Here is a 27,757-nt window from a genome sequence, read left to right on the forward strand (position 1 = left end):
GGCTCTTGGTTCTTTAAGGGGGAAAACTAAAGGATGACTTTCACACATTCAGGAAACTCGGTTGGTCCGGTTCCAAAGCCATGGCCATTCCAGCCATTTTGAGGGGATACTGTGGTAGCTTGTTAAATATTGGCATCAGTTCTCTCCAGCCGTACCCTCGTCCTCCTGTCTTCTGGATCCACCTTCTGGATGGTTGATGAGGTTTGTGACTAATGCCCACGGGCCAAGGAGGTGGAGGGTCTGCACACGTGTGCGGCCTCACGCAGATCTGGCCCCTTGGGGCAGTGGGTGGTGAACTGGGAAAGCCCCCTCTGCTGTTTGGTTCCCCTCTGCCAAGTAGTTGCATGTTGCCTCTCAAATTTGCATTTGTTCCTTTTCCCTTCTTGCAGAGCAAGCCTGGGTTAGAAGGTCTGTTGGAAATGGCCTTCCACAGCCAAGGACACTAGAGTGTTTGTGCTTTGTTGTGTTCTGTGATGACTGGGAAATGCATACTTCCAGAAAGCCAGCTCTTCCTGTCTGAAAAATGTGAGACGGACCTAAGAGAGATCACCCGGACAGGAGTGGCTCAGGGACGGGGTCAGACACTGCCCCCCAGCCGTGCTCTCGACCCAGACCACCAGCGCATTTGTGGCTAGTGATCTTCCCGGTGCATCCCACCTGCTTTTCAGCTTTTCTCCAGCCGTTAGTGGTCTCCAAGATGGCAGCAGTGTCTCCAGGGCCCTGCCTTCACGCTGCAAAGCCTGGGAGTGGAACTTTCTGTAAAGCTCTGTGGATGACTCTCTTCCATTGTTCAAAGGGGATACTGTACTCCAAGCTTTGGACCTCATGCCTTGCATAGTCAAAAGGGTTTGGGGTTTTGTTCTTGAGAGGGTTTTTTTTTTTTTTCTTCTTATTTTGGCCTTTCCTCTCTTTGTCTTTTCACGTAGACCAGATATTTGAAAGGGCAGACGATGGCTAAAGGTGTAACATGCAGCTTGTTTCTACATTGTTTGGGGGAGCTTTGACCTTGGATGGAAATGGAACTGTGGACTCACTGGCCATGGTGGCCCACTCACCCTCCCCTCTTCCCTCCGGTTCAGTACCTGTTGTTTCTCCTTTCAAATATGTGATTGTACTAGCTCTTTCCATATGAAAGAATTCTCCTTATTTAAATAAAAAAAGTTAAAAAAAAAAAAAAGCCCACCGCTGAACATTCTTCCACAGGTTGTGTGTCCTCGATTCTCTGTCATTTGACTAGAGACTCACAGACAAAAGTTTTCGTTCTCTGAGTATCAGGAGGGACTGGACTGAAACACCTTACGGCACTCTGGGGGGAGGTGCGGTTGAAACCTGCGGTTAAGGCATCTTCCAAAGGGGTGGGTTAGCAGTCCCACCCCTGCCCTCGCCGCCCTGCTCCTCATTTGTCCTGTTTTGTTGCCACCTCTAGCATCCCATTTGGCTGTAAGTTAGAGAGGATTGTGCTGCACCTTGGGATAGGAGAGAGCAGGCCAGGTGCCGGCAGGGCAGTGTCGAGAGCCTGGATTTGGGTTCAAGCAATAGCTCTCATTTCTGCCATCCACTGGTGGCTTTGCGACCTTGGGAGAGCCACTTCACCATTCTTGAGTCACAATTTCCCTCACTGTAAAACATGAGTTGTAACCAATGCCTACCCCGTGGGGAAGTGTGGCCGCAAGGTCGTGGGCAGCTTGCACCAGGTAAGACTGTAGGAAACTTATAAATTATCCCCAAGTAAGTTTAACAGTTTCCATGAGGAATCCCGGCCCGCAGATCCTCCTCCTGAGCCTCTCGACTGTACAATCCTGGAGGCAGGGCAGGGAGGCGCTCAGCTCTACCGGCCACCCCGCCCCCTGGATTCACTGCTTCTGATGACAGGCAGTTCAGACCTCGAGGAGCCCTGCCGCGAGGGAGCCCGGGGGCCCCACAGGACCCCACAGGATGGGGCCTCTGAATTCTGATGACGCGGACGGTCCCTGCTTTTGTATGAAAGACCAAGGGCTGAGAGCCCAGCCCCAATCCTCCGGGGACCAGGAAGCCCAGCTCCCTCCCTCCCCACAACCTAGGTAAGTCAGAGTAACCTGCACGCCGCCTAACACCGGGTGACCAACATTCATTTCAGTTATTGAACCTGCAGTATCCTTTTGTTCTTGAGGGTTAACTCCCATATCGACAAGGGACCGGGAAGCAGGGTTGTCTTCCTGCCGGTTAATCGTCCCGGCCATTCCCTTAACCCGAGGTACTGTGTCGCGCTGCGCCGGGCCACGAAGGCTGTGTGGGGCCGGGGGGGACGGGGGGCGCAGCGGCCCCAGGCCCGCCTCCGCCTGCGCGCGAGTCCGCGCCACACTGAACGAAGTGCACATAAGGTCCCACTGGGCCGTTTTAAGGAGGTGCCCGTGTTTGCGCGCATAGCAATCCCGGAGTGCCAAAACCGTTACTGACACCAAGGCGGCGTGAGCCCACACAGTGCGCACGCGCGTCTCCCTCGCCCAGTGCGCACGCGCGTCTCCCTCGCCCAGTGCGCACGCGCGCCACACCCCCCGGCGGGCCCCGCAGACGCGGCGAATCGAGCGTCGAGCGGGCCGGTGGGCGGCGGAGAGTGCCGAGCGCCCTCGCCCTCAACGGTCGGCGCGCCACCCCCCGCCCCCAAGGCCGATCCGAGGCGTGGCCATGCGCGGGGAGCGGCTCTACGGGGACTTAAAGAAACGCTGAGTACGTTTGGGGTGCCGGGGACTACAGCCCAGCCGGGAGCCGGACAGTCAGTGCGGGACGCGCGTGAGCGGCCTGCGGAGGAACTGGGGCCGGGGGCGGCCGGGTCCTGCGCGACCCCGCGGCGGGGCCGAGGGCAGGTGCGCGCCGGGAGAGGGGCCTGCCGTAAGACGCAGCCTGGATTTGAGAAGGGAACGCCCGGGGCAGCTGTGCCCGGCGAGAAAGGGGCGGCGCCCAGGGGCAGGTGAAACCTTTGGGAAGGATAGCGGCCCGGGACAAGTGCAGCCTGTGAGAGAAAGGCAGTGCCTCCCAGGGCAGATCACATCTTTGGAGAGAAGAGGGGTGCTCAGGTCAGATGAAGCTGCAGGGAGAAACATCCAGGACAGATGTAGCCGTAAGGATGGAAACGCACCGCTAGAGACCAGATGCAGAAACAGGTGCGAGAAACAGGGTGCCGGAGGCAGATAAGAGAAGTGGAGCCCAAGGGAGGATGAAGCCTCGGGAAGGAAACAGGGAGCCGGTTGCACATGCGCCCTCAGGGTGAGAAAGGGGACGCCCAGGGGATGGTGCTGTCACAAGGCGGGAAGGGAGGGAGGCTCTGAGGCTCAGGGGATGGAGGTCACCTGGCTGTAAGCTGTTCACACTGCCCAGATGAGGTGAGGCAGGGAGGCAGCCTCATTCATTGACAGGAAGTGCCCAGCAGGTGTTGGTGGAGCGAATGAATATTCAGTTCTGAATCCCCACCTTGGTTGACTGCTGGTACCCACCTGACTTTCTGAGCGACCCCACACCGTGGTCCTCCCTGGTGCATCCAGGGTCCTGTTCAGTCTCTTGTGAGTCTTCAGGGTGCCTGCCACAGGTGTTCTGATGACAATTTCTTGCTTTTTTTCCAGAGCATCCTCCCACGCCTGCTTTTTTGTAAGATGGGATTTCTGCAGCGCCCTGTGGTGGTGACAGCTGACATCAACTTGAATGTCGTGGCTCTGACTGCGGTCGGGTTACTGAGCCGGCTGTGGCAACTTGCCTATCCACGGGCTGTGGTGTAAGCCAAACAATTCCATTCAGGGTGAATTGGAAGGAACTGTAATTTGTTCAGTGCACTGGCGACAGGAAGTGCCTTTTTAAACAGCATAAATGGGAGAGTAAAATTGTGGTCTTCCCGGTGATGGGTGTTTTTGGCAGTTAGTGGAGAGATTACCTTGCCCCAGGACAGCCCCTGCAGAGGCCACCGATTCGGTCTTGCCCCATAGGTCTATAGTGGGTGCAGTAGTCTTGGGTGACCACTGACATTCTGGAGAGTGGAGGGTGGAAGATTGAGGAATTTGGAAGTGAGTCCTCACTGACCTGAGAGTGTCATAGTGGGAAATGATTGCCGTTATTATTAAAGGGTTGTTGATTATGTGAGTAATACATGTGTTCTTTTTCATTTAACTTTTTATGATGGAAAATGTCAAACATATACAAAAGTGGGGAGAACTGTATATTCATCACCCAGCTTCAACAGTTCCCAGCTCATAGCCAACCCCTTCTCTGCGGTGGATTTTTTTGAGGCACATCAGAGACTTTATGTTTCACTCATCAACAATTCAGTATCTGTCTCTAAAAGAGCAGGATTTTCACAAACCATGTGACCACAGAAACATCATCACACGTGAGAAACCGACAGCAGTTCCTCCATGTCATCACATGTCCCTGATTATCTTTTATACCTGCGACTGTTCTGTCAGGTCACCAGGTCTGACTCCAACTCTTGGCTGCAGACACAGTGGACAGGGGGCTAAGCCTTGAGTTGGGGACACCATATGGTTGGGGTAAAGATCCAACCTTTGCAGGTCACCGTCCAGAGTCATTTGGACACAGGTGTACGTTTATCCTCGTGCTGTTTGTTGACAGTTAAGATTTCTAGTTGACTGTGACGTGGGTTTGCTTTTCAGTTTTGATGAAGTGTATTATGGGCAGTACATCTCTTTTTACATGAAGCGGATCTTCTTCTTGGACAGCAGTGGACCGCCGTTTGGCCACATGCTGCTGGCCTTGGGAGGTAGGATTCATTAGTAAGAGAGGTGGGCCTTGAACACTTATAAATGAAATTTCTCTAGGGCAGAAGTGGTGTCTCATTCTCTGGTTATCATTGTTTCCTTGTTGCCTGCCACAGTTTGGTATTTCAGAAATATTTACCAAACAGGATAGTTACTGGTTAATCTTCTGTTTTAGGTTATATAGGAGGATTCGATGGTAACTTTTTGTGGAACAGAATTGGAGCAGGTAAAATATTTTCATTTCCCTTATTAATTTACATAAATTAGAATGGAGAAGTAGGAAGGTTAAGTAATAAAGTTTCACAACTATGGTGTACCATTCTTTTTTTCTTTTTATGGAGATACTGGGGACTGAACCCAGGACCTCGTGCATGCTAAGCACGCACTCCACCACTGAGCCACTGAGCATGCCCTCCCCTGACAATTGGTTTATTAATCTGAATCCAGGGTATGATAAATTGTTTCAATACAAAATCTGGTAAATATCTTAGTGTTTAGTTACGGTAAGTATTTTATCCCTGGTTTTTGATCCACGAAGCACACTCTCTGTACATGTCATCTGACTGCAATTATCTTTCGTGCGTATAAATTTTGTGTTGCTAGTGTTTTTGGAGATAGACAGGGTAAACTTACACATAAGCGTTAACTCCTTTCAGAGTCCTCGGCATCATTCCTGTACTTACTGAGAACTGGTCCTTGACCACATGAAGCTCCTTGGAAAGCCTTGCCCGTGGCCCATACATCCCGCTCCCGATGTGGTCTCCTGTCTTGCAAACTTGCGATTTAGTCTGTGACCCTGATGCTCTGTATGAAGAGGCATGGGCAGCAGATGCAGGCAGCGTGTGCCCGGTCGCTCAGCCCTGCTGTGCTTGCTTTTCCAGAATACAGCAGCAACGTGCCCGTGTGGTGTCTGCGCCTGCTGCCGGCCCTCGCAGGGGCCCTGTCAGTCCCCATGGCTTACCAGATCGTGTGGGAGCTGGGCTTCTCTCCCTGTGCCTCCATGGGGGCCGCTCTGCTGGTGCTGATCGGTAAGACCTGGGCCTCCGCCCCCTGTGGTGTGTGTTGGGGGGGGGAATCCCCTCACGCTGGCCTTTGTCCTGTGTCAGTGTGCCGGGTGGCGGCGGGGGGAGGCTCATGGCTTTGGAAGATGGACCCCCTGCAGCGACTTCCACTCACAAGACAGCAGAAAGCACATCTGATTTGTCCAGGTTGGACTCGGAGTCACCCCAGTCCCAGGTGGTGGGATCTTGGGGCTGTGTGTGCAGACTGCAACATTAGGAGGTGCAGGCGAGGGTGGCAGGCTGCCCAAGCACCGCTCCTACATCCACAATGAGCATCTCCCGCTCCGACCACATCTGTCCTCAAATGAGAAGCTGACCAGCGGGGATGTGGGCGGACTCAGCAGTTAGTGGACATTCCTCAGAAAGGACCTCTCAGCCCAGGTCTCCGAACACATGAAATTAAATGAGATGAAAATAAAAAGAATTCATGTCTGTTGAGCGCCGACCCTAACTGGAGCCCCGTGCCCAGAGAATGTGAGACCGTCCAGGTGGCCCTGCAGAGTGGGAATGTCTCCTGCAGATGAGGAAAATGAAGGCTCAGAAAGGTTCAGGGACATCCCCAAAGTCCTACAGGCGTGATTCACGCCCCAGAATTGGCCTTCATGCTTCAGAGCCTGCATGTCCCCTCCCAGCCACCCCGGGTCTGAAATTCCCGCCTTCATGTTTGGCGATGATTGGTGTGTGTCCCTGTCTGGGGCCGACACGCGCCGTCTTTCTGACAGAGAACGCTCTGGTCACTCAGTCACGGCTGATGCTTTTGGAGTCAGTGCTGATATTTTTTGATCTATTGGCCGTGCTGTCTTACCTGAAGTTCTTCAACTCCCAGAAACACAGGTACGGAAGACGGGGCGTGTCCTCCCCAGCTGGTAAGAAAGAGGGGTCTCGGTGGGTTGTTGGCCTGAGAAGGTCTGGTCCCTTTCCATTTGGGGGAGCTGCTCCCCATTTCTTGGGCACCTTGATTGGCTCTTGGCTTGTGACTAAAAATAATTCTTATTTTTCTATAACTTTAAGTGGAAAAAAACGTTCTGGCCAAAAAGGAAAATTCTCTCAGGACTGATGGCTCTTTTGGGAGATGTGGAATCATTTTCTTGTCCCTGAAGCTTGGCACAGCCAGCAGACCCTGAGATCTCCGAGGGGGGAGCCTTCTTCGGCCTTCAGGAAACAGTCTGAGTTCCCAGCTCACTGCTCTGCTTTGCCCCAGGCCCTTCTCCCTGAGCTGGTGGTTTTGGCTGACGCTGACGGGCATGGCCTGCTCCTGTGCAGTTGGGTGAGTTTGATCCTCCGGCGGGCGGGCCAGTGTCCGCATCCCCTCGGGCTGTCTCATCTCAGCTTTCTCTCCTCAGCGTCAAATACGTGGGTGTGTTCACCTACCTGCTCGTGCTCGGAGTTGCCGCCGTCCACGCCTGGCACCTGATAGGAGACCAGACACTGTCAAACGTAGGTGCTGACGTCCAGTGCTTGGGGAGGCTGGCCCGCAGGGGTGCAGGGAGCGCCTGGTGCCAGGGCCTCGGAGGAGGACCGGCCGGGGCCAGCCTCCCGGTCTGCGTCTGTAGGGAGCTCGGAGCTTCGGCAGCCGGTGCTCCCTGAGCGGCGGGGTCTGTGGTCCGGGGTGGGCCCGCCGTCCCCTGAGCAGCAGGGCTAGGGGGCAGTGACTCCTCCTCCCTGGTCTGGCAGGTCTGTGTGCTCTGTCACCTGCTGGCCCGAGCTGTGGCTCTGCTGGTCATCCCAGCCGCCACGTACCTGCTGTTCTTCTACGTCCACCTGGCCCTGCTCTGCCGTTCTGGGCCTCATGACCAAATCATGTCCAGTGCTTTCCAGGCGAGCTTGGAGGTAAAAGCGGGACCCCTGGCAACCTGAGAAGGAAGGCAACACTAGACCTGAAGTTTTCTTACACAAATAGCACCAAGCGAGCAGTAGAGAAAAGTCAGGTCAAGAAGTGAGGTGTCTGCTTCACTGTTTCTAAGCTAGTTCTGAACCTGCTGGCGGTGTGGGGAGGGGACGGGGTCTGCGCTCTGCAGCAGGGGTGCTGGGAGCTGGGCCATCCTGCTGTGTCTGCGCAGGTGCTGGGTGCACCGGGCAAACACGGCTCCACGTTCACTCAGACTGACTTTGCAAAAACAATAAACTGCTCCCATGGAGGTGAGCAGGAATGCAGGCTCTGAGGTCGGACAGGCCTGCTCTTAAGTGCCGGCCCAGCCAACAGCCAGTTCTGTGTGTTCCGGCAAATCTCTTAACTCACCTAAGTCCCAGTTTTTGCATCTCTTGGACGGATGTAATTGCCTTTATCCCAGGGTGCTTGTAAGAAGTAAATGAGGACGAGCGGGGAGGGATGAGGTGAGTGTCTGGCGGAGGGCAGCCTGCAGTCAGTGGTGCCACGGCGCAACAGGACAGGATGGCCGCATTCTCTCTCGCTCTCTCTTGCCCTTGCTCGCTCACTCACTGGCCACTCTGCTTCTGTCTCAGGGGGGCCTGGCGCGCATCACACAAGGCCAGCCACTGGAGGTGGCCTATGGCTCCCAGGTCACTCTGAAGAACGCCTTTGGCAAACCCGTGCCCTGCTGGCTTCATTCCCACCAGAGCACCTACCCCGTGATGTAAGGAAAGTGACGTTTGTCGTTTGAAGAGTATAAAGTGTCTTATTTTCTCACATTTGTTGCTGTTGCCCGCTTTCACTTGATGTGAACGAGTTTGTGAGACAAAAAGAAATCGAGCTCTTAGACCCCAGTTCTCGATGAGTCTTGTGGCTTCTGCGTGGAGAGCCACCGAGGGCCTGCGGGGCAGGACGACCAGACACCTGGCCGGGGGGCGCCCAGAGGGACCTGGGGAGTCAGGGCCCCTTGGCCCCACCTACAGGCGCATCCTCTTCATGCAGCTATGAGAGCGGCCGAGGCAGCTCCCACCAGCAGCAGGTGACCTGTTACCCCTTCAAGGACGTCAATAACTGGTGGATTATAAAGGACCCCAGGAGGTAAGTGCAGGTCCTGGACGCCCCTGCCTTAGTCCCAGGCCTCTCTGTCCACGCACCCCCTCCCCCCTTGAAGCTTTGGGGCCTGCTGTGCTGAGAAGCCTGCGGTCAGAGACTTAGCCCAGCATTTCATCCCAGGTATTCAAAGGCATGTCCCAAACTCTCCTCCTCCTGTGTCCGTCTGCCTCCACTCCCCCTCACCCTCTCCCCTCCCCTCCATGCACAAGGGAGAATCCCCTCTCCAAAGGCTTTCTCTCACTGGGCCTCCGTGACCCCCCACCTCCAGCACATCAGCCAGTCTTGTTGATTCTGCCTCCAGCTGATCCCCGAGATCTTGAACTCTCCAGTCTCCACTGCCCCCCCACCGCAGTCTGCATGCATCCATGCGTACCTTCCCCCTACCCCCCAACGCTGCAGCACCTGTAGCCCCAAGGTGTCAGGTCACTCTCCTGCTCAGCGCCTTCCTGAGAGCTGGGCTTCCGTGGCTCTTAGAATGAATCCGGCCCCTCAGGGTGGCCTGCAGGGCCGCTCCACCAGCTCCAGCCTCCCTCGCCCTGCTCCTGCTCCCACACATGGCACTCGCCCTGCCTCTGCGTTTCTGGAGCCAGGGGGCCTCCTGCCTCGGCTCTGCACGCGCTGTCCCCGCAGCCGGGCAAGGTCGCACTGGCAGACTCCCTCTGACTTAGCGCTGCGGGTCACCTCCTCTGGGAGGCTATCTCAGCCGCCCTCCAGGGCTCGAGGTCCCCTATCTGTCACTGTCCCATAGGCTGCCCTGTGTCCGCTCCCTGCTTCCCGCTTAGTGCAGTAACTGGAAGGCAGTGGCCACATCTGGCCTTAGCCAGATACTCAGCACCCAGCCCAGCATCAGGGCCTGATGGGCCCTTCGTCCTCTTTCTCTGATTGAATACGGACCAAAGTCTGCCTGTTAGAAGGGTCTGGGGGCAGGCATGGGCGTTCTTAGCAAGTATAGCGCAGCCACAGCGAGACGATGGCGAGCAGGGCCACGCTGGGAGGCCTGGAAAGTGACCTGAGGTTTCAGGAAAGAGTTTTTAAATATAGTGTACGGGCTGTGTTTTCCCACGCACTCACCTCGAACAAGGTGCACACTGACGGGGCAGCTGTGGAATCCCAAATTGCCTAAGCAAGGACAGGGCCCTGACACCAGCACTTTCTCCCCAGGCACCAGCTGGTGGTGAACAATCCTCCAAGGCCCGTGCGGCACGGCGACATCGTGCAGCTGGTGCACGGCATGACCACCCGCTTCCTCAACACGTGAGTCCAGAGCAGCACGTGCCCACTGCCGCTGCCTTGCTGTGCACTGGATGTTGTGGGCGTGCCCAGTGATGGCCGTGGCTGGGAGGGAGGGGGCGGGAGGGAAGCCTTTGTGATCGGAGCCGGGACGCAGCCAAGGGGCTCGAGTGACGGGAGAGTCCTGCCCAGAACACAGTGCAGGCACCCTTGCAGATGTGGGCCCCACTGAAGCAGAAGTGAGTTCAAGAAGGATCTAAACTGGGGGATGGAGTCAGGACCCTCCCTGCCTTGACCCCTGAGTGGCCGCCTTTGTCCCGCTTCCACCCAGGTCATCCCATGGGGTCTTCATGACCCACATCCGAGCCTCAGTCCCGGCCTCCCTGCTGAACGCCTGGGCTCTCTGCCTTGGGTCGGTGGCGGCTCAGCCGTCATCCTCTCCCTGTTCATTCCTAGTCACTGCATCGGAAGATCCACTCCCCTCTCTCCTCACCCACCCCCGCACCCAGCCCCTTCACTCGTCCTTGGGAGCCACCCCGACCTGTGCCTCCCGTTCCTGCGCAGCAGCCACTGCCGTCTTTGCAAAACACACATCCTACTGGCATCGCTTCTCTGCTGAGGTCCCTCCAGTGACTTCCAGTGCGACTGTCACACTCAGAACAACCCCCACCTCTCCCCTGGCTGCAGGCCCCTGATATCCCCCACCTGGTGGCTCCCTGGGGAACATGCCAGTCACCCAACCCCCCCCACTATCCCCAAAATGACCAAGTGCAGCCCCCTGGGGCCTTCACATTTGTTCTGTCTGCCTGGAATGTTCTTTCACTAAGGCCCCCCCTGCCCCACAGCCCATTCACACAGTTTATTCAGGTGTCAGCTGAAGTGTCCCCTCACCAAAAGCATTTCTTGCACAGTGTCCCCAGCCTGTTTTGAGATTATTCATAGTGCTCAGGCGGCCTGTGGTCGAGTCTTCCCTTTTCAGGGTGTGAGGGCCATCTCCCCGCTCACTGCGGGGTCCCCAGCTCCTCCAGAGGGCCCTGCGCAAAGCTTGATAAAGCGTGATTTCCCAGTGAGTGAACAAGGGGAAATGGTGTTTCTGGGCGTCTGAGGTCAACATCACAGAGGGAACCTGGTCTTCCAACAATATTCTTAGCACCCCACCCACTTCGAGTTGAGTCCTGGTGGCAGGGAGCCCCCAGCCTGCTCCGGCTGCACGCCTGGGCTTGGCTCTTCCTCTGAAAGAGGCCCATGGTCTAGATGGATGCCTGCCAGATCCCGTATCTTGTGCTTTCCCCCAGAAGTGTGATTATCGCAGGGCCTCTGCCCTTCTGTGTTTGATTCGTTGCCTAGCTCACAGTGGTGCTTCCTTGGGGAGTGGCAGTGGTGATGCTTTAAGACGCAGCTGGCTTTGTTTCCCAGAAAGCGTTTTTCCCCCTTAAAGAACCAGTGAGTGCCTTCCAGAGGAGCTGAGCTTGGGGAGGCCCCTCCGCAGCATTGTTTGGTTTTCCAGGCATGACGTGGCGGCCCCCCTGAGCCCCCACTCGCAGGAGGTCTCCTGCTATGTCGACTACAACATCTCCATGCCCGCCCAGAACCTCTGGAGACTGGTGAGTCCCCACTGGAAACGTGCACAAGCAACACAGCACGTTCCAAACCGCACCCTAGGATCAGTGAGCAGGTGTACGATGAGGTAGGGTGTTTGCACAGGGGGCAGCCTCCCCATTCTAGGGCACGCAGGACTTGGGTGGTTTTCTGGTACCAGAGGAAGGAGCTTCAGGCACAACTGGTGAACGGCCCCCACAGGGCTCCACCTGGCTCTGCGCTGCCAGGAGAGGTTTCCCTCCACTGTTTTTAGCCTCCAGACCAGCTCACTGAACACACGTGGTTGGGGCTCTGGCCACCTTCCCTCAGCCAGGAGCCTCTTTCGTCAGCACTTGCCCGATGTGAACAAGGATTCCTAGGGGAATGGCTGCTGGGCGCTCCGTGGCAGGACACCAGCACCCCCGTTCCTGGTCCCTGGGCCTGGGGGCGCCTTCCTCTGAATGCGACCCTCACTCTTCAGGGCCACACGCAGTGCCCGGGGCAGGGCAGTGGGAGGGAAGTGTTCTGTTCCTGGATTGTTGGACCCTTTGAAGTCGAGGACCTGAGTGCGAAACACAGTGGTGGTGTGGCGATCGCCTGGGGCCTGCCTCCGGGAGAGCCAGATGCCCTGCAGTGCTTACCGGTGCGGCAGCAGGGGCCGCGGAGGCCGCCTTCAGTCTCTGTGCAGAGCAGGGCCTGGGCTCTGTGCCGCAGACGCTCCATGTCCCTCCCCGACGTGAGTTGTTGCCCCCGTCCCTTGTCCCCAGGATTCTCCTGAAGGTCCTGCCCGCTCCCCTCACTGCCGCTGCCGAGGCCGTGGTTGACCCTTTTCCTTCTCCCCCGCCCCGGCTGGTGGCACATCAGCCCTACACGCCCACATTCCCAGGAAGAGAAGTGCAGGGAACCCGCGGGGAGGATGGCTGACCGGGGGCTGTGTTCCAGGCCAGCCCTCCTGTCCTGCTCCCGCTTAGCCCTCGGGTTCTGGCTCGTCAGCAGCTGCCTGACCTCTGGGGCCGTCGCCAGGCTCCAGTAAGTTCCAAATGACAGTGCCAAGCTCTTCAGATGCTGTTTTTTATTATCTAAAGTCAGGAGCCCCCTCTAAGGGCGTCTTTTCAGGGACAGGCTCCAACTTCCTTTGCCCCATCTTTGTGTTTGGTCCGAGCTCTGAGCTCTCGCACTGACCAGGAATCACAGAAGCACGAGGAGAAGCATCGTCTTTAAGTGCCCGCTGAAAAGGCTGCCCCGGGCAGCGTCTGGAGGCGGGCGGTGCCCCCGCCCTGACCCCCACCAGCACCTTGCACAGGTCTCAGGAAGAGGGTTGACAGCGCTGTCCAGGATCAGCCGTCAGTCTCCCTGGGGGATGGCCCCCTCATACCAGACCTAGTCAGCCTCACTGTTGGGTGACTGGTCTTCATTTTACACTTACGGAAACTTGACAAAGAATGAACTAATGGACAGGATCTGCTCTTACAGGACATTGTGAATCGGGAGTCGGACGCAGAGGTCTGGAAGACCATCCTGTCCGAGGTCCGCTTCGTGCATGTAAACACCTCGGCCATCCTGAAGGTAACCAGGCACTTCCTCTCGGCTTGGCCGCTCTCAGCCATGGGGGAAGACCCTTCAAGCTCTCTCGGCTCCTGCCCGGCGGGTTTGGGCAAAGTCTTTACTGTGTTTACACTGAAGGTGGGAGGGGCGTCTCTGTAACTTCTCAGAACTGAACCCTCACGTGAAGATCCCCACTGGAGAGCCAGCTGCTCTTGTTGGCTGCTGAACAGTGACCAGGGTGGGGTCCCCCCGGCTGAGCTGAGCCGGGGACTCAGGCACTCCCGTCACACCCTCCCCTCCCCCACTTTGCTAGCTGAGCGGGGCGCACCTCCCGGATTGGGGCTTTCGGCAGCTGGAGGTGGTCGGGGAGAAGCTGTCCCGGGGCTACCACGAGAGCACCGTGTGGAACGTGGAGGAACATCGCTACGGCAAGAGTGAGTCCCCCAGCCACCTGCGCCCCCGAGACCCCGCGCTGAGTCCCTGGTGGGAAGGGAACACGGGCGCTGAGCTCTGCTCCAAACCCTCTCCCTCCCCGTGCAAGCTGAAGCCGTAAAGCACCAGGGAGAGGGCCTGGGGTCACTGGAAGGCAGTACCACTGAGCTTTCTTGCCCAAAAGATCCTCAGCAGAAAGGGGGAAATTGTGCACGACAGGGAAAACCACATGGAGCGATGTGGTTGGAAGGAGCCCTGGCGGGTTGTTTGAAAAGCAGCGATGTCAGCGTCTGACTGAGCTGACATTTCCTGCGGGGGCTTCTGACCTGCTTCTACTCTGGTCTTTTGGGTCCTGGTGTGTCCGTCAGGCCAGGAGCAGAAGGAGCGGGAGTTGGAGCTGCACTCACCGACGGAGAGCGACATCAGCAGGAACCTGAGCTTCATGGCCAGATTCTCGGAGCTGCAGGTGACAGGCGGGCAGAGGGGGTGTGACTTTGTCCCCCGGGTCTGCAGAGTACGGTGTGATCTGTAGGACACTTACTGCCCAGCGTCAGTCTTTACACTGGGACCTGGCTGGGCAGCCAGGGAGCGTTTCCCTCTGTCCACTGCGACACACACGGCACTGTCGGTCCCCTGCCTCGGGGCTTTGTCAGCAGGAACAGTCAGGGACCGAGGAGACTGCAGCATCATGGCATTGCCACACAGGTCAGGTCACAATGGGCCACAGTCAACATGACAGAGCTCTAGAGGACTGGGAACCAGACACTCAGGGTCCCGAATCTAAAGTTGCCCTTAGCACCCAGTCCCATCGCTTAATCAACAGGCGGGCGGTGGGAGCCCTAGGGTAGGCGCCTCCTGGGGCCACTGCGGGGTTAGAATTCAGGTCTCCTGGCCCGTTGCACTGCCTCCGCTGCGTGATCTAAATGAACTTGAAGTTGGACGCCCACGTGAGAGGGGCAGCAGTTTAGCCCGACGCCTGGCAGATCCCTGAGCGAGGGAGGCAGCTGGCTGTCCCTGTGACTCCGGGAGACCTCTGCTTTATTGCAGTGGAGAATGCTGACAGTGAGAAGTGATGACTCAGAACACAAGTACAGCTCTACGCCGCTGGACTGGGTCATGCTGGACACCAACATCGCTTACTGGCTGCATCCCAGGACCAGTGTAAGTGGAGCATTTGCGTGGGCAGAGTTGCCCTGTGCCTGAGAATCCTCTGCTGCTGAAAGTAGCCATTGCTCCTGACCAAGGCCCAGCTTTCTCTTGTTCTTCTCTGACAAATGCCTAGGACCTGCTTTTCTCTAAGTGCTTTGGCAGCACAGGGCCAAAGCTCCTGTGAGATGCCAGGGAGTCGGGTCCTAGCGTGTCTGCAGGTTGAGGGAAACCAGGCGTCACTGCTGGGGTGGGAGTGCATGGTTCCCATCTTTGGCAAACATGGTTTTAAATAGCCCCGCTTGATTTCCTGCATAGCACCTGGCATCCGAGCCAGCCAGTGCTGTTTACCTACATCCTCTCTCTCCACCTGGGAGCACCGTCGCAGCATGCAGGCAGTGCCCAGTAATCACTGACTGACGGGTGTCTGCTGGAGATGCTCGCCTTTCTCCACAAGCCGGGGAGCGCTCACTCGCTGAGAAGCAGGGTCTGAGATGAGAGCTTCCCCGGAACCCTGCAGCCCTACCTCCCCTCTGTGAGCAGCTCTGTTGTCAGAAAGGAATCCCGTCCACTCCCAGTTCTCAGCTGCAGCTTACAAAACTGAGACCCTTCGCCCTTCGGTAGACAGGGTCTCGCCGGGCACAGGCACGTCCATCCTGGCAGCAAGGGCAGAGGGTGCGGAGGGCGCCGGGGCTGCAGCGTCTTGGCTGCGGTGACCGAGTCTCCGTGTGTGCCGCAGGCCCAGATCCACCTGCTCGGGAACATCGTGATCTGGGCTTCGGCCAGCCTCGCCACCATGGTGTACGCCCTGCTCTTCCTCTGGTACCTGCTCAGACGCCGAAGGAAAGTCTACGACCTCCCTGAGGGTTCGTGCAGCTGCCCACGAGGGCCGCCCTCACGCCCCCTCCCCCTGGTTCTGATGGGAGCTCCCTGTGCTTCGAGGATCAACCCAGCTGCACCCGGAGGCAGTGCCTTGAGGAGGCCTCTTTGTTCCTGCCTCAAGGGAACTTAAGTTATTTCTCTCCCTGGAGACAGAGTGTTGCAATCCAGTTCTCACGTGGCCTTCCAGGCTTCCCCAGGGAAGAGCAGGTCAAGAACTTGCTCCCTGACCCCAGGATGCCCTGGAAGTGGCTGATCGGACAGACCAGCCAGTGGGCACTTAGGGGTGGTTGAGTGGCCATTTGCAAGGACAGAAGCCCCCTTAAAACCATCCTGAAACACAGAAGGAGCAAACACCCAGGGCAGGGCTGGCCCCAAAGGCGCCTTCTCCGGGCTCAGCTCTGAGCTGGCCTACTCTCTCCACTGACTCCTGGCTCCCCTGGGTGTATGCACAGATCCAGCCCCTCCACTGCTCCCCAAAGAGTCAGACCGAACTTAGGATTCCCGGGTGAGCTGAGACCAGGGGGGATCGAGAATAAGCGGGGCCTGGCCCCAGGGGGGCGGGGATCTCTCCGGAAGGGATGGTAGGACCAGCGGGAAGTTACAGTAGGTTCTTAGGACACAGTCTGTTCCTCCTCCAGAGGCGGTGGGAAGGGCTTGGAAGGGAGATGGAAGCCGGGAGCTGGTGTGTCCCCTCCAGACAAGGAAGCCAGCCTGCTGGCCTGCAGAAAGTGCGCCGGCCTAAGATGACTTCTCCTCCCAGATTCCTGGCTGCGCTGGGTGCTGGCTGGGGCGCTGTGTGCCGGGGGCTGGGCCGTGAACTACCTCCCCTTCTTCCTGATGGAGAAGACGCTCTTCCTCTACCACTACCTGCCCGCGCTCACCTTCCAGATCCTGCTGCTCCCCGTGGTCTTCGAGCACATCAGCAACCACCTGTGCAGGTACAGGGCCTCGCACCTTGGAGGCCAGGGGCCGGGGGTCATGAATGGCAGCTTCAGTGTGACGTGGACTGGGTTAGGTCACGAAAGAGGCACAAGGCACTGAGGGGGCTCAGAGGATGAAGCTGAGGCTGGAGGGAGACGATGGGAAAATGGGGAAGGACCTTTAGGCCTGGAGCAAAGGAAAGGAAAGGAAACCGTGTGGTGTGGCCTGGAGCAGCCAGTGGCTACTGGCTGGATTGCAAGGTGCGAGGTAGAAAGAAACCAGGAAGCTCTGTGAACCGGAGCGAGTTCTGGAGGTCAGAGCAGAAGGCGTGTCCTCTCTTCTTTTGGTAGCCAGGAGCCTCAGAGTATCTCGGGGACTGTGCTGTGACTGCCCCGGGCTTGGGGACAGCACGCCAGCATTAGGGGTTAGATGGAGCAGAAGCTGTGGAGATTCTGGAAGCACAGGGGCGAGGAGGGCGGGGCTCAGTGCATCGTGCAGGGTGTGATAAGGGCTGACAGTGAGGTGGGGGGGCATGAGGAACGGAAAGACTGGGGTGGGTGACCACGTGAGCGAGTGATGTGGAGAGGGTGTTGCGGGGATGAGCCAGCCTCCCCAGGCCCGCGCTCCGCTCTGGTGCCTGCAGGTCCCAGCTCCAGAGGAGTCTCTTTGGCGCGCTGGTTGTGGCCTGGTTCGCCTCCGCCTGTCATGTGTCGAACACGCTGCGTCCCCTAACCTATGGGGACAGGTCACTCTCACCCAGTGAACTCAAGGCCCTCCGTTGGAAAGACAGCTGGGACATCTTGATCCGAAAATACTAGCAGTTCAAGAGCACGGTGAACGGCAGGGCCGGGGTCGGGCCAAGGCAGAAGCTTCTTTAAGGAGCGTGTGTTTCTGACCAGCAGAGTGGCTCTCGGTGTGGTGGGGACTCTGGCTCAAGGACTCCTTTCTGGTTTTGTCCCTGAAACAGTCCCCTGACTACCACATCATTTTGAGCAAAGTCTACTTTTCCGAGGCCACAAAGAACATGCTCTCCCTCCACTGACTCCTAAGAGCCCCCTGAACTGAGTGTGGAGTGGCCAGCGTAGGACTCGGGGATGGCGGAGAAGAGGCAGGAAGGGAGCGAGTTAGGTCAATCCAGACAGGGCCCCGGTCCTGCTGACAGAGGCCAGTGATGGGGTTTGGCTGACGGGCCTGGCCCTGCTCACCCAGAGCCCCTGTCCCCAGCCAGGCCTTGAGGAATCACCCTAACGCTTCAGTGCCAGAGAAGCTACTGGGGTGACAGCCCTGGCGAGGTGGTCATGGGACACTGGGTGTGACTCCTGTCACTGACTCTTAGAACTCCCTGCCCTGAGATTCTGCTGAGAGGTGTGTGAGAGAGTAGCGCCTTTAACCGCCAAGGTTTATCATCTGTACACCTCCTTGTCCTGAATTCACCTTTTTTTATGTAATTAAAAAGGGACAAACTGGCATTCATATTTGGTGTTATTTATTGATTCTCTCTCCAAGAGCACAATAAGCTTGACAAACCTGTCACATGGTCATCAGAAACCGGCCACCGAGTCCAGCCACGCTCGATGGACGTCATCTTGAGTGAATACAGTTAGTACTTGAGAGCTGGTGGTGATGGGAGAGGATCAGTTTTACAGAAACAGCTGCCACGTGGGAGGGAGGACAACCAGGACAAGACCACGAGCGTCTGTGAGGCGTGGACGCGGGGTGAGCACGGGGACAGGCTGCCTCTGGGCAGCAGCATCTGTTCGTGCCCCTTCGGTCCACACACACCTCGGCTGGGGGTGGTGTCCCCTGGACTTGGCCGTGGGTGACACCGGGGAAGGCCTGTCCACACAGCAGCCGGGCTCAGGGGCCCCGAGCAGGACTGTGAGGGCACTGCGCCTGCTAGAAGGCGGGCCCCCACCAGGCAGGCTCAGGGCTGGGTGAGCCGGGCGCTCCCCGCGTTGTGTGTTTGATGCTGGTTAAGGAAACGCTTGCTCCCCAGGGCTCGCTCCTGGCTCTGCCTTCGGAGCGCAAGCCAGGAGGAAGGAAGCCCCTCTCTGGCTCCTTGAGTTCCAGATCCGTACGTACCGGGTTCACGACCCACTGGTGGGTCATGAGACTGGGCTGAGAGGTCACCACGAGCAAGGGGTTAGGAAGCGTACTGCAGCAGAAAACGTGGTGTGTAATGCAAAAAGGCCTGCAGCCTTCTGCTTCGGTTACGTGTGTGTGAAACAGACCAGTCTTCCTCACTGTGTCCTTACTGTCACGGTCACAGCATCCAGGCTGTTTCCTCAACGTCCCCCCAGATAGTTACTTGCTTCCCACGTGTTGGGTGGCATGTCTCAGTAACTAGAGGCTCGGCCTCCTTAACTCGAGGAGGCAGGTGAAAACGTCAGGGTCGCCTGCAGATAGCCTGTCAAACCCAGTCTGAATGACGTGTCCAGGATTCCCGAGTTAGTGAGGGACCCCAGACCCTGACACCACCCCGTCCATACCGGCCGCTGAGAAGAAGTGGCGGTTGCGTTTTTAGTGGCAGGCGGGCATCTCTGGACCGCCGGGAGCCAAGCACCCCGCTCCTCAGTGGGGCCTGCTGCTGGACTCCAGGTGCGACCGTTTGCCCGAGGTCAGCACCCCAGGGTGGTCTCCGGGCTCGGAAAACGTCCTCTTGTAGCTGCGCCCGTTGGACCCTCCGCGGTGCCACTTGCAGATGTCGCCGTTGAGGATGTCCTGGATGTGCTGCACGATCAGGTTGATGGCCACTGCGGCAAGGACAGACAAGGGCGGGGTCAGCCGCCTCTGTTCTCCATCGCGGCCCTGAGGCCCCAGGGCACTCGGCCAGGAGGGCTGCCCACCTAGGGAACCGCTCGGCGTCCTTACTCGGGAAGCATGCGGCCCTTCTCCCCGGGGCCTCCGCAGACAGACGGGTGCGCGCCGGGGCCGAGCACAAAACCTACCCGGCTTGGTGGATGAGGGTTTCGGTACTAACGCTGGTTAAAATACTTCCTGCTAACGAGTGGCTCCCTGCAAACAGTTTTCCATGCGTCTATCTTTCCCTCCAGCTGTACTGAGGTGTAACTGACACAGCACGTTGCGTCAGTTTAAGCTGTACAGCACGTTTAATATTCTTCCAAGTGCCACTGATACGCCTCACGCAGGGACTTCTCAGGGACCGTGACAGGAGGGGCAGTGCCTGCTTCATGGCCCTGGGAGGGGTCGGGGTGGCCGGCAGGCCTGGTCCTTACCCATGTTGTCCACCCCTCGAGGGATTATCACGTCAGCATACTTCTTCGTCTGTAAGGCAAGAAAAGGAGGGTCTCCTAAGGGCCGGTCCTGAAGGTGATTTCAGCCTGCTTGGGGCCAGAGGCAGGGGAGCAGGCCCGGCCTGGCCCAGCAGGGTAGTTCTCAACCAGCTGAGAGACGGTGACCCCAGAAGTGAGGGAAAGGGGGCCAAGGCAGCCAGAGGAAACGGCCCTGCTGTCCTGGTGTCTCTGAGGCTGCTCTCTCCATGAACACCGCTGCAGAGACTGGTTCTCTGTGCTGACGGCCTGCTTCCCTGGGCCAAGTGAAGCGGGCGCCCTGCCCCTACACGGGGCCTTCCTCCGCTGGAGTCTGGGACCTTGACAAGAAGCCGGAGGAGCAAGCGGGGCAGGTGCAGCGTTCTCACCCCGGTGACAACAGGGCTGCACTGCAGGCGAGGATGTCCGCAGAGCCTGCGCCCTTCCGCCAACGCCCTCACCTGCTCCCACGCCGGTAACTCACTCCCTGCCCAGTGCTCTGCGGGGTGACCAGGGACAGACACCAGGGGGTGCAGGGCCATCGGAGGGACCCCAACCAGATGCTGCTGAGGGGGCTGCATCTGAATCAACAGAGGGAGGCGAGGCAGAAAACGGTCTGAGCCAAGAGACAGACCGCACACCACCAAGTGTCGCTGGCGTGTGGATCTGGGACAACGAGGCCCATCACAAGAGATGAGCCCCCGGGGGCAGGTGGGACCGAGTCTTGGGGCCGCCGCGTCTGCAGGCAGCGGCCACCCTCTAAAGATGTGAGCACAGGAGGGCCAGGGCTGCCTTCTACAAGGCGGCCTCTCGGGGGGCGCAGACGGTGGGCTGAGGGTGCAGAAGTGCAGCCCAGCAAAAAGCTGAGAAAGGGCTTCACTGCGGGGATGGGGGGTGGGGGGGTCGGGGGTGACCAGGTTAGCTGGACTCAGTGTGTGGCTACATGTAACGGGCTGAGGGGAGAGGGAGGCTCAGGCTGAGAATGGTCCTGCCTCCACACGGGGGCCCCCAGTCACACGTGATGTCCAAAGTTTTACCATCAGCTACCGACTTCGCCAAGTGTCTTTCTATGAATGAGAGACTACAACAGTCCAGAAACTCATCGGCCATCAGGCCATTGTCTGCTGCCCGTTCCTTTGTGCTGTATTTTTACATTTAAGAAGCAAAATATTAACAACCAAAAAAAAGCAGCAGCAAAATATTGTTAAATTTCCCTTTAAATCCCTCCATCAGTCCTATCCAGTGAGAAGTGTAAGATGGAGGAAGAGACAGGTGGCCACACACAGTGAGTCCCTCCTCTCTGCAAGCCGCTGGACCTTCCAGTGCCGGCCAAGGGCAGCCCAGAGACACACCTGGCATGGGTGAAGTTATTAAGCACCTACTATGTGCCAGACACCATTTTGGCAGTGAACAGACAAAAACCCCTACCCTCGTGGAGCCTGCCATCCTAAGCAGGGATAGGGGAGCGCACGGTGTGCGTCAGCTGACAGGCAGGGCCCCGGGAAATGGCAGGTGTTGTGGGGGAAGGCCTGGGGCAGGGGGGATGCTGGCGGCAGGAAGACGGGGACCTGGGCTCTCTGAGGCAGCGAGGGTGGAAAGAACAGAGAACACATTCATAGCTAAGACCTGCTCCCTGTGAACTTAGCTACAATAAGCTAATTTCTCCATTTATACAGCAGACCCCATTTATACAGCACAATTCAGCTCTCAGAGAACAGGGCACTGCGGGTCCTTCTGAAAAGGGAGAGGGGAGGAGGTTCCCAAGTAAGCGAAAGGCAGTACCGGGAGGCAGAACTCCTCGAAGGCCGGCTTGACGAAGGTGGTGTACTGCGTCAGAATCTGCTCCAGATCCCGGCCACGGTGCACGTCCCGAAGAACTGCAGCCACAGGAACAAGGCGGGGGCCTTCAGACCTCGGGCCTCGCAGCTGGCCAGAATGGAGGCAGGGAGGCCCAAGTCCACCTTACCTCTTCTTGACAGCCTGACATCGGAGTCAGTGTCCACAAAGAGGCGCAGGTGGAACATGTCCCGGATCTCCTGGCTGTAGAACACCAAGATGCCCTCAAACAGGACCACGTCTGCAGGGTAGACCACTGTGGTCTCCGCTAACCTGCGAGGCGAGAGCAGGTGGGGAGCCCGCAGTCAGCTTCAGTCCCCAGGCACTGACTCTGTGGTGAGCACGGATCCCAGTGCGGGAGAAGGGCGTCCCCAGAACCAGCAGGGCGGGGCCCACTGTGGGGTCCCGGGGGGTTGTCCTCACCAGCCCCCAGCACACAGCCCTCTCCTCCCAGGAACCACTTGCTTACCTTGAGTGGGTCACAAAATCATAGGTTGGGACCTCGACAGTTTTGCCTTCCACAATGTTTTTCAGAGTCCTGTGCATCAAATCGTTATCAAAAGCATCTGCAGGGAGGGAACAAGATGAGCCCAGTGTCCTTGTGCTGGGGACAGGAGGGAACTTGCCCTGCCTTGGGGTCAGCACAGCTGGGTGCAGGTACTACCAACGACCCTAAGAAACATTTGGACGAGGAGCTGCCTCTAGTTTATGTTTGCAGGATCTAAATCCCAGGATGGATCTGTCCTTGCTGCCCTCAGGCATTGCCACTGCTCAGGTTGCTGTCCCACCCAGAAGTTAGAACACAGGGATCTCCTGATCAGCCAGCCCTGGGAGGCAGGTGGGCCAGGCGTCTGCTTCTCAGGCCACCTTCCCATGTGTCCCCTGGAAAGGAATGAAGATGGGAGCCAGCCACAGAGTGGAATCTCCCAGTAGCAGCAGGCAGGGACAGGCTGGCCCTTCCGCCTGACCCACTCCATCTCCACCTGTTCTCCTGGCCCCTGATCAGACCAGGAAACAGGGCTTCAAGGCCTCTGGTTCTTGTTTACCCACTGCTGGCCTCTTGAGGCCTCTGCCCCAGGGCAGGTGGGGAACTGAAAGGCCATGGTGGTCGTGACCTGTGCAGAGGGCCACTAATATCAGGGAGGTGAGTGGATTTCTCGACGACCACAGTTGTGGCAGAGCGGTGGTCCTGCAGGCCCTTCCGAGGTGAAGACATCCTGACTGGCTCCAATCAAAGGAGCCTGTAACTCCTGCAGCATCACCCAGGGCCCGGAGAGCTCCGGAAAGACTTCCTGGCCTAACCACACAGCCGGCTCCAGCACGGATTATGCAGGTGATTTCACAGAACCACTCAGGTTTCTCCGTATCCCTGTCCAACCCTGGACCCAGGCTCCCTGCTCTGCCCTCCTCCCACACACCCTCCCTACTCTCAGGGTCTCTACCTGGATGGTCGAAATTGTACTGTCCCTTCAAGGCCTTGGCCTTCTGTTCCGCGGTCAGGACCTTATAGAAACTGTCCTGACTGAGGATGACCAGCTTCCGCTGCCGGTGGTCTACTTCATTCTGTCCCAGCAGCTCCATGATCTTCTCACACACGGTTGACTGGGGACACAGAAACAGATCCCCGCCTGGAGACGCTCATCCCGCCGCGGGCGTTGGGGCCTGCACAGACCTGGCTTCTGGAGACGGACCCACCAGGTCCCGAGGGGCTGCCAGGTCCGTCAGGGGCAACGCGGACCTGGAAGCTACGAGAGGCCAGGCCAACGGGAGGCTTGGGGGGAGCCCCGAGGTCCAGCGCCCCACTCCCAGCCTTACGCCCTGTCGGGGCCCGGTCCGTCACGCCGCAGCCCCTCGGCCCGCCCCCAGCCCGGCCTACGACCACGCCCGGGAGGGGGCACCTCGACAGCCAGAGGCTGGGATCTCTCTCTGGACGGAGGCCAGATCGGGCGGCCCGGAATCCCAGGGGGCCGGGGGCCGGGGGTCGGGGTGACACGCAGGCCCCGCCGCCCAGCCCCTTACCTTGCCGCTCGCGGTGCCGCCGCTCACCCCGATCAGGAAGGGCCGCTGGTGAGGACGGTCCGCCTCGGGCGCGGCGGCTTCGCAGTCGCCGCCTCCAGCCGAAGCCATCTCCGGCGCCGCTCGCCCGCATCGGGTTCCTAGCTCCCGCCGCCTCCCCAAACCAGCCGGCCCTCCCGCCCCAGCGCAAAGGTCGGAGACGCCCACCGGGGCTCCACTTCCGGGAGGCGCGCGACGCGGCGGGGCGGGGCGGGGCGTCGCGCGCGCGGGGCACGACGGGAGTTGTAGTCCCAGGAGCCGAGGGCGCTGCGCAGGCGTGGGACAGACCCCGCGGCAGCTCCGCGAGGATCCCGAGGCCCTTGGACACGTTACCTCGGCGTCCGTTTTTTTTTTTTTTTTTTTTTTTTCCCTAGCTACAAAGGACAAAAGCCACTCAGAATCGCAACTGGCTGAGGAGGTGTCCAGATGCCAGGCGGCTTCCCAGCAGAGACTCGTGTCGGGAAGATTCCGTCCACCCGCACCTACGGTGCCTGGGGGCATCGGAATGACCTCCCGAACTGCAGGACTGGGGTCGGGGACATGGGCCAGCGTCAGCACTGGCTGATCAAGACTCCTCAGTCCCGTGCCCCGGGCCGGAAACTGGAACCAGTTTTGCCGTCTCGTTTGCTGTCATCCCGAGAGCGAGGCATCACCTCTGCACCTCTCCCTAACGCTCAGCTCCTGCCTCCAACACGGGGTCCGACCCCTCTTGCCTTAGCACAGCCTTAGCAGTGCCTCGGCTCGCCCCGACTGCAGCCCAGCCTCCACATTGGCCACCTGAGATTCCTAACACTGACCTGATCGTGTCACCCACCCACTCCCCAGCTAGAGCCTTCAGTGGCTCCCCGCTGCCTCTGGCAGCAAGTTCCTGGCCTCCTCAACCTCACCAGCGCGTGGTGGGCAGAAGTCATCTGATGACTTCTTAGACAAACAGGAGGCCGGCTGTTAGCCAAGAAGACAGAGATGATGTCTGCTGGGTTCCACCTATGCCCTCAGTGCCTGGCACAGAGAAGGCAAATAGCGACTGATTCAAATTGCATATTTCCCCAAGGCATCAAGACTCTCTTTGCAGATCCAGCTCCTAATGCATTGTGAGCACAGCGTGAATATTTGATTATGTTGAAATACGATGTAGGAGAGACTAGAGTATCATGCAGACATCAGGCGAAGTCACTGTTTATGTAACTTCAGAGGTATTAACCCATTAAAGGAAGATGTCTGCTGGTCAGGGGAAGACAGTCCAAGGGGACCTGGGCTTCCTGAGCCCTGTGGACCTGGACAGAAAGAAGCTGATGAAGGAGCAGCTGGATCAGCATGAGAAAGCCACCCACTAACTGAGAGGACCTTACAAGGAGGCTCAAAACACATATTCACAGCATGGCAAGTTTAGGCACCAGGCAGTGAGCGCTGGGTTCAACCCTTGCCCCTGCTCCATATCCTTGGTCAGTGATGTGATGGGGAGGTTTCCTTACTTCCCAAATGTTATGACTTTGTGAAATTAACACATGTAGGTGGAGCACAGGGCACCCGATGGTGGACAGAGGTTTAACAACAGACCACAAGAGCAACTGAAATAGAGAAATTTGTTACTCACAGGTCCTGGAGGAGGTCCACGGCATGCCTGGAGGAGCCACACAGGAGGTCAAGGCAGAGTACAGACAGAGGCAGGACCTGGGGCATATGCCTTTGTCAGGATCTCTGGGTGGGGTGCTTTGGGGTTCCCAGGCTAGGGCTGGATTGGTTAATTCAAGCCAAAAGAGTGAGATTTTCATAAGCCCCTATAGGGGTCTTATCTCAGGGGCGCACAAGGCATACGGGCACTGGAAGGCAGGAGAGTCTGTCGATCACAAGATCGGATGTTTGCTCGTGACACGTGGGCTGCTACCTAGGGTGTGTGTGAAGGCGCTAGTGTCCATTTAAGGTCTCTGCAGGCTGCTTGGCCAAACAAAATGGATGCCAGGGCAGCGATATCATGGGTAGCTTAGCTGAACTCTCGACAGGGAGACACCACCATGAGGCTTCCATGCCGGACGGCCAACAAAGGGCCTGGCGTACAGCCTGGCCCAGAGGAGGTGCCTGTTCTGTGTTTTCTTCATTTCTGTATTGGTCTATTTGGCCTCCATTCCTCACAGGACCAATTATATTAACTAGATTTTCTTCTCTTCTCTTCTCTTCTCTTCTCTTCTCTTCTCTTCTCTTCCCTTTTCTTTCCTTTATGCTCTGGCATTTGGGGGCCTTACAGACCCTTCCCCTCCCAAAGCTTCCCAATTCTTAGGAGTAGCAAAGGGAGAGCGTCTTTCATGTGCAAACCAGCCAGTCCCTAATCACCTCTCTTCTGATCCCCATCAAGCCCCAGGCCCAGACACCCTCCCGGACCCTCCGCCCAACCCGTTGCCTGGTGGATTCTTCCCAGCATCCCTTCCCCGGACCTGGACCAGACCAGCCTTGTCAGAGTTCTGGAAAGCACGGAACACAGGTGCAATGAAGTAGCAGGTTCTGCAATCACCTGCTTGATGTTTGCTCCTAGGGTCAAGCCCCGTGAAGGCAGGTGGGGGCTGGCTTATTCGGCCAAATCTGTCACACACAGGAAGCATCTGTTGTTGCCGAATGAGCAATAGGTTTGAGACCCATAGGTTTGGTTTTCTTGGAACCAGGTGAGGCAGGACTCTGGGATTCTCTGCTCCTAACTTCACTGTGCCCCCACCAGGTCAAGTTCAAGGAGCACAGGAAACCCAGCTCTCCAATGCTGCCCTCCCGCATTTCCTTAGCCAGCCCACCACTGGCAAAAATGCCAGTTCATTCCGATCAGGTCTGTAAACTTGTATTGAACACAAGCTGATACTCAGCACGTAAAGAGTTGACCAGGTGTCTGATATTTTCAGAGCAGTTATTGCCATTGTCCTAATCACAGAAGTAACCCATGCTTGTTGCAGAAAACACATACACACAAATAAAACTAAAATCATCCATAACCCCGCACCAGGGAAAACCGTGGCTTTGTATTCTGGTCTTTGCTCTTCTGGTCTGATATGGCTGTGGCCAGATAGTGCGAAGTGAAAACAAGTTTTGGCTACATACCTTGAATAGCAATGAAGCCTCACAGAGCCTGTCAAAAGTGCACAAATAGCAGGAGTCAAACCAGTGAATCACCAAAGTGGTCGTTAGTAAAAGTTGATTGTGTCCACACTGAAAAGACAGTTCTTGAACCGAGAGCACTCAAACCAAAATATGGAGTAAGGCTCAGGGCACATTAAGCAGCTCATATCGTGAGGATGCAGTGACTGTTTATTCTTCACCATGACTGGTTATAATTTTAGAATTTTCTTAAATGATGAGGCTTGGTTAGTGGATCCTTCATGTCAATTTTGGGAAACATTTGAAGTTGTGCTTTTGAACTCCAGCGGCAGAAGGAAGGAATGACCCAGGCCAAGTTAGTCTTTTTTTTTTTTTTTTAACATTTTTTATTGATTTATAATCATTTTACAATGTTGTGTCAAATTCCAGTGTTCAGCACAATTTTTCAGTCATACATGGACATATACACACTCATTGTCACATTTTTTTCTCTGTGAGCTACCATAACGTTTTGTGTATATTTCCCTGTGCTATACAGTATAATCTTGTTTATCTATTCTACAATTTTGAAATCCCAGTCTATCCCTTTCCACCCTCCGCCCCCCTGGCAACCACAAGTCTGTATTCTCTGTCTATGAGCCTATTTCTGTCATGTATTTACGCTTTGTTTTTGTTTGTTTGTTTGTTTGTTTTTTAGATTCCACATATGAGCGATCTCATATGGTATTTTTCTTTCTTTTTCTGGCTTACTTCGCTTAGAATGACATTCTCCACGAGCATCCATGTTGCTGCAAATGGCGTTATGCTGTCGGTTTTTATGGCTGAGTAGTATTCCATTATATAAATATACCACATCTTCTTTATCCAGTCACCTGTTGATGGACATTTAGGCTGTTTCCATGTTTTGGCTATTGTAAATAGTGCTGCTATGAACATTGGGGTGCAGGTGTCATCCTGAAGTAGGGTTCCTTCTGGATACAAGCCCAGGAGTGGGATTCCTGG

The 27,757-nt window shown here is 57.1% G+C and overlaps 2 protein-coding genes and 1 pseudogene across 4 annotated transcripts; 1 reads left to right on the plus strand and 2 right to left on the minus strand.

Moving 5' to 3' along the window:
- Positions 1-197: 197 nt before the first annotated feature.
- LOC123617116 (uncharacterized) lies at positions 198-1,476 on the minus strand (annotated as a pseudogene).
- A 1,071-nt stretch (positions 1,477-2,547) lies between these two features.
- Positions 2,548-17,993, plus strand: POMT1 (protein O-mannosyltransferase 1). 3 transcript variants are annotated; one of them, XM_010955885.3, is made up of 20 exons: positions 2,548-2,706; positions 3,597-3,745; positions 4,638-4,744; positions 4,918-4,968; positions 5,624-5,770; positions 6,526-6,637; positions 7,005-7,070; positions 7,147-7,240; positions 7,478-7,633; positions 8,267-8,397; positions 8,676-8,771; positions 9,948-10,040; positions 11,524-11,620; positions 13,068-13,160; positions 13,453-13,573; positions 13,940-14,037; positions 14,619-14,732; positions 15,457-15,583; positions 16,360-16,537; positions 17,164-17,993. In XM_010955885.3, the coding sequence occupies exons 2-20, from the start codon at positions 3,627-3,629 to the stop codon at positions 17,336-17,338; spliced, it is 2,175 nt and encodes a 724-aa protein (XP_010954187.2). In that variant the 5' UTR covers positions 2,548-2,706; positions 3,597-3,626; the 3' UTR covers positions 17,339-17,993. The 3 variants fall into 3 exon arrangements, with proteins under 3 accessions (XP_010954187.2, XP_010954191.2, XP_010954189.2); XM_010955889.3 differs by lacking the exon at positions 2,548-2,706 and adding an exon at positions 2,711-2,843; XM_010955887.3 differs by lacking the exon at positions 2,548-2,706 and adding an exon at positions 2,889-3,243.
- A 964-nt stretch (positions 17,994-18,957) lies between these two features.
- UCK1 (uridine-cytidine kinase 1) lies at positions 18,958-23,871 on the minus strand. The gene is made up of 7 exons (XM_074362438.1): positions 23,645-23,871; positions 23,068-23,227; positions 22,095-22,191; positions 21,756-21,898; positions 21,572-21,666; positions 19,757-19,805; positions 18,958-19,273 (listed from the first exon to the last, which is right to left on the minus strand). The coding sequence occupies exons 1-7, from the start codon at positions 23,750-23,752 to the stop codon at positions 19,092-19,094; spliced, it is 834 nt and encodes a 277-aa protein (XP_074218539.1). The 5' UTR covers positions 23,753-23,871; the 3' UTR covers positions 18,958-19,091.
- Between the last annotated feature and the right edge of the window lie 3,886 nt (positions 23,872-27,757).

Source organism: Camelus bactrianus, chromosome 4 (genome assembly GCF_048773025.1).
Source record: "Camelus bactrianus isolate YW-2024 breed Bactrian camel chromosome 4, ASM4877302v1, whole genome shotgun sequence".
Lineage (NCBI taxonomy): Eukaryota > Metazoa > Chordata > Mammalia > Artiodactyla > Camelidae > Camelus > Camelus bactrianus.